The sequence below is a fragment of the Cannabis sativa genome, chromosome 1 (assembly GCF_029168945.1).
Source record: "Cannabis sativa cultivar Pink pepper isolate KNU-18-1 chromosome 1, ASM2916894v1, whole genome shotgun sequence".
NCBI classification, from domain to species: domain Eukaryota; kingdom Viridiplantae; phylum Streptophyta; class Magnoliopsida; order Rosales; family Cannabaceae; genus Cannabis; species Cannabis sativa.
The window spans coordinates 49934053-49939895 of NC_083601.1; the positions used below are offsets into that span (position 1 = coordinate 49934053).

Genomic DNA, 5843 nt, shown 5'->3' on the forward strand with positions numbered 1-5843 from the left:
CCGTAGTTTTAAATGATTTAGTTTAATGAAATTTAATCATTATTTTAAAAAAAAATTTACAATAAAATAAAACATTTTTATAAAATTTTAAAGTATAAATAAAAATTTTCAATTAATAATAAATAAATCTCAACAACCCTAATGACGAGAGCGGTTAGTGAGAGGGCGCGTGGGAGAGTGTTTTTGGTTGGTGACGGTATAGGCTTGGCCGCTTGGGCTTTTAAAGGAAATCAAAGAATAAAAAAATATTAATCATCAAAAAAGAAAAATCTCAACAACCCTAAAGAGTAAAGACAAGAGCAGTGAGTATGAGTGAGAAAGAGTGCGCGTGGGTGAGGTTTTTTTGGTTTTGAGTAGGTGACGGTAGTGACGTGTAACTTTAATCAGTGTGCCCATTTCCTGTTGTAGGTAAATTATTAGTTACTATAAATACCTCTTCAAAGAACCACTCTTAAGCTGCCTGTCTTCTATTCTAACCTCAATCTCTTCTTCTTCTTCGATCTCTCTCGCTAAGCTCTTAAGCTAAGCTCTAATGGCGAACGAGGGAATTCTTCTTGGTATGGGAAATCCTCTTCTCGACATTTCTGCCGTCGTCCCTGAGGAATTTCTGAAAAAGTAAGTAGCATCTCCTAAATCTTGTTTCAGGTTTTTCTTCTGTTTAGTTGCTGAGAAAATGCACAGATTAGGGAAATTTTATAGCTCAGGATATGAATCTTGTTTGATTTAGTAAGGGATAATATTGCATTGTTAGATTTTTTTCCTTCATTTTCTTTGAGCAACCAAACTACTGTTAATGTTAGTTCTGATCTGAGATCCGGTCTCGCTATCTTAAAAATGTTTTGATCTGGTATTGAAAAGATTGTTTTCTGACGTGTAATATATGAAATTATTATTTGCGTTTGTAATATTGAGTAGATCTAAATGCTTTATGGATGAAATGGTGTATTTGTTAGGTCTCTGGATCTTTTTGAGAAGCTGAAGAAATGTTGAATAAGATAGATCTAAAGAAATTGCTTGTTGCATAATGCTTTTTTACTTTAAGATTTCTTTTTTCTTGTTCATTAAGTCAGATATCAAACTGGTTTATTGTCACTTGCCTTATGATACTTAATTCATTTTTGTTTACAGATATGACGTCAAGCCAAACAATGCTATTCTTGCTGAGGATAAGCACTTGCCCATGTAAGTTTTCTAGTTGTTTATTTCTCAGTTCATATATAATTTTCCCTGCTGCATTTGCCACTTATCATTTTTCCTTTTTGCATTTACAAATTATCCTTAGCTATAGATATCCTGGAATCAAATACAAAGATTGTATGTGTATATATATTTTAAATAATACTGGTTTTCTGGTAAATCATTTAAGAGACAGCTCTCTGGAGAGATATTAAATGAGATGAATCAGAGTTTACAAATTTCTTTATGCAATGTGATTGTTTATGCAAGTATTATTTTGTGTAGTTAACTTGGTCATACTGAAATACTTTCATTTTTTTCAATATCAATTGCGAAGGTATGATGAACTGGCCAACGAATATGATGTGGAGTTTATTGCTGGAGGTAATTTTTCATTTATATGTTGAACTATATTAGGTTTTTATTGATTTTAATGTGGGTCTTCAAGATATTGATAGCTCGGTTTATCTTATTGTTTTGGTTTTAGGTGCTACACAAAATTCAATAAAAGTTGCCCAGGTTTGCTCAATGATTCATATAACTATGTTGTTATTTTGAGTTTTTCATATCATTTGTTGTTTCTCATTTGTTATGGTGTGCTTCTCCAGTGGATGCTCCAAATTCCTGGTGCAACTAGTTACATGGGAAGTATTGGAAAGGATAAGTTTGGAGAGGAGATGAAGAAAAATTGCAAACAAGCTGGTGTTAATGTAAGTTCCTCTTCATCTTGCACTACTTTATTCCGCCCAGTCCAATTTTTCATATTGCTGGATGAGTGAGGGAAGTGTTTCTACTAATTTAAAAATGTAAACAGGTGCACTATTATGAAGATGAAACTGCACCTACCGGAACTTGTGCTGTCTGTGTTCTTGGTGGTGAGAGGTCAGTTTAACATCTTCTGTGTACCAAGAAATTTCTCTTTTGTGTTGTAATTAGTAATGAATATTTCTTGCTACATGTTTTTCATTCAAATTTATTGTTTGTTGAGGCATTTCAGCTCCTATGAATTTACCAATACATGGACAGTTATATTTGCAAACGAGAAAAAAAGAAGTAAATTGGTTTTAAGAGGTTATTTTTCTCCTCATCTCATCTGAAAGAAAAAACAAAAATCTTGTGATTTTAGACTTTTAGTCATACATGCGGAACTTTCATTGTTTTGTAAGAAAGTTGATATCATTGAATACTTCTCTTTTACTGGGCAAATTTTCCCATTGCGGATTTTAATCTTCCTTAATTTAGATTTGGAGTTGTTAATAGTGGGCTTCAGTTTTCTGTGTTAAATCATTTAACTATGTGTCTTTCCTTTTCTTGTGCACATTGTAAATTATTTGAAATACTGATTGTGTTTTTGTCGGCATAAATCAATTTTGTCTGGTCAAGTGCTCTTCCGTTGCTCCTTCCCTGCATTCTTACTTAAATTTTAAGTCTTCAAGTTCTATGTGTCTACTGAGCACACTCATAGGCATCTCTATTTTTTTTTTTTTTTAAATTCTTGTTGCTGGCTGACATTGTTTTTAATTTCTTCAAATGAACAATTATACAGGTCACTTATTGCGAACTTGTCAGCTGCAAATTGTTACAAAACTGAACATCTGAAGCAACCAGAAAACTGGGCCCTAGGTAATATGCTTGCCATGTTGATCTTCTTGTTTTTTCTTAACCTCACATCCTAATTGTCATCTTACTTCAATTTGCAACTTGATCAGTGGAAAAGGCCAAATATTACTACATTGCTGGGTTTTTCCTCACTGTGTCTCCAGAATCCATTCAACTTGTTGCTGCGCATGCAGCTGCAAACAACAAGGTAACAGCTATGAAGTAAATTCTTGGATGTCTACTATTGTATTGTAAATTTTAAAATTTAGTAAATTCATATTGATTCCTTGCATTCTGCAGGTCTTCACAATGAACCTGTCTGCTCCATTTATTTGTGAATTCTTCAAAGATGCACAGGAGAAGGCTTTGCCGTAAGTCTCCCTCTTTCTTTGGTTGTTTTCTTTTATTTTACTCATCAATAACGGTATATTGTCTTATGACTCTAGGTACGTGGATTACGTTTTTGGAAATGAGACTGAAGCAAGAACGTTTGCAAGGGTTCATGGCTGGGAGGTAATGTTTACTATGTTTCTATGCTTTTGATAATATATTGAACTGCTTGGTTTGTCCATTAGTCACTTAATTGAATTTTCTCTTGTACTCAGACTGAAAATGTTGAAGAGATTGCTGTCAAGATTTCCCAATTGCCCAAGCAATCAGGTACACACAAGAGGACAACTGTCATTACCCAAGGTGCAGATCCTGTTGTAGTTGCTGAGGATGGGAAGGTCAAATTGTTCCCTGTTATTTTGTTACCCAAGGAGAAGCTTGTTGACACCAATGGAGCAGGTGTTAAATCTTTTCCCATCTTTTCATTCAACAATAATATTGATTTTTCCACTGACCCTATCTTTTATTTTATGATGGTTATCATTCTCTATGAATGTAAATTACAAGTGTTGTCGGTATTTCTTTAGCATTAGAGTAATACACTCACCATATTATGTTTCCTTGTGTGAAAGTAACTAGATATTGCTATGATTTATCATATTCTAGAATGGATATCATCCAAGTCCAGTCTTGACTAAAATGCTTTTGTTTTTTGTTGGCAGGGGATGCATTTGTTGGTGGATTTTTGTCACAGTTAGTTAAGGAGAAGCCAATTGAAGATTGTGTGAAAGCTGGGTGTTATGCAGCAAATGTTATCATCCAGAGGTCAGGATGCACATACCCTGAAAAGCCAGATTTCGAATAGGTTCATTTTTTGTTGGACCGGAAGAGTTCTGTTTCCTCTGTACTTAGCAGAGGATCCTATTATTATGCTTATATTGTTGCCTCCTGATTATAATTGTGATAGCCTGCTTTATGTTTCTCAAAAATCCAATTATATGGTAGAGGGGTTTATTTGTTTTGGATGTTATTATTGTTTGTGATGATACTTATTCGAAATGGATGAGAAGAATATCCACTCCAATTTTTCTAGAAGATATACATTGGTTTTCGTTGTTTTAGTTTTAATGTATGGGAGAAGGTGAAAGAAAAGAAGCCTTTGGTTCACACCATTACTAAATTTTTGGTGGTATGTTCATCTTTTTTTCATTTTGGTGTTGCCCCGTTGTGTTTTTTGGACTAAAATGTTCAAATAATCTCGTATTGTTTAATAATAAACTCCTTTAAACATGATTTTATTATGGTACATGTAAACACTGGTATTTTGAGAAAATAGAATATATTTATACACAATTCAAGGGAAGCTATTCTAGAAAAATAAGAGAATAATGGAAGCTAATTAGTTCTAATTCCTAGTTATTTATACAGCTAACATACATATCTAACACTTACTCAAGTTGGAGCATTTGATTAATTATACTTACAAAACCTTAAAAAATTTTCCCTCAATTTTTAATACCCAATATTTATAGGATAGGCTAACAATTATGTTAACCCCAAAATGCCTTCCCTATTTACATCTCTTCCCTCTTTCATTCTTTCTGTCTATTGCCCGAGTACTCCTCCACCACCACAAAGAAACATAACTTTCTCTTCACTCATTATCTTCACTTTTCTTCACTACACTACGAGTTACACTATATTTTCTCTCATTTTTGGACGGAGCATTATACACGAAGCTGATGGGTAATTATTTTTGTGTAATCTTGTTGGTTGTTGTTATATTTAGTTTAAAATGTTGTTTTGATGCTTGATTTGTAGGTTGTTGCTATTATTTTGTTGTTTTATGTGTTGAAATGTTTGCTGTCTGTGAATACTGCATTTTTTTTAGAATCTGTAATTTTTTTTGTCTGGTCCGATGGGGCCCGATGGAGACTCGATGGTAGTCTGATATTTTCTTTGGTACCCAGACAGGGATGATAGCCCGATATGGGTTCGATGGGGCCCGATTAGTAGTCTAATTTTGTGATGGGCCCAATTGGGCCCGATTGTGTTCCAATGTGTGTCCAATGTTGCTTGATTTGCAACTAGGACTTAAGTCCACAGATGAGGGCACGATTGTGTGCCCAATGGGGCTTGATGGGGTCCGATGCATGACAGATTTAAGGTATTTTGAGGAGTTTATATCACTTTTCTGTTAGATCTTTATTCTAAATTATTAATAGTATTTTTTTAACTGTGATAAGTTCAACTATTTTTGCTTTCGTTATGTATAATGGTGTTTAGGAGCTTGAGGGAAGAGATTGGATTTATAGTTGGGCCAAAACTTTGACATTTGAGATTGATACGAACGTAAGCTAATCACGTTTGGTTGATCTTTTGTATGAAGAACTCAATATTGACAAAGTGCAGTATGATTTGAAATTAGAAATGAATTACAAGTACATGAAAGGCTTAATGTATTGCCCTAAAGTTATTAGAAATAATAAGTGTGTAAGGTCATTTTTGTCTATGCTTGCAAAGAAGTTAGATGAATTTACTCCCTTGTTTGTGACTTTGTTAAAGAAGAATATGTTTGTATCGATCCTAGTCCCACACCAAGTATTGTTAACGACACTCGTAGCGAGGTTGGGAGTTTTGTTCCAGAAACAAATCTAGAGGAGTTGGTTACCGAAGTGTTACCTGAATTAAATACTATGATGTCGAGTGTTGACATTGTAGCACAAATGCCCTTTATT

General features: G+C 33.9%; 1 protein-coding gene across 1 annotated transcript; it reads left to right on the top strand.

Annotated features, from left to right (window-relative positions):
• The first annotated feature begins 319 nt into the window (after positions 1 to 319).
• On the top strand, positions 320 to 4285 carry LOC115705417 (adenosine kinase 2). Its single transcript, XM_030632751.2, has 12 exons — positions 320 to 615; positions 1129 to 1182; positions 1514 to 1560; positions 1664 to 1695; positions 1785 to 1886; positions 1991 to 2058; positions 2723 to 2799; positions 2886 to 2983; positions 3076 to 3146; positions 3222 to 3288; positions 3381 to 3564; positions 3828 to 4285. The coding sequence occupies exons 1-12, from the start codon at positions 533 to 535 to the stop codon at positions 3968 to 3970; spliced, it is 1026 nt and encodes a 341-aa protein (XP_030488611.1). The 5' UTR covers positions 320 to 532; the 3' UTR covers positions 3971 to 4285.
• Positions 4286 to 5843: the final 1558 nt, after the last annotated feature.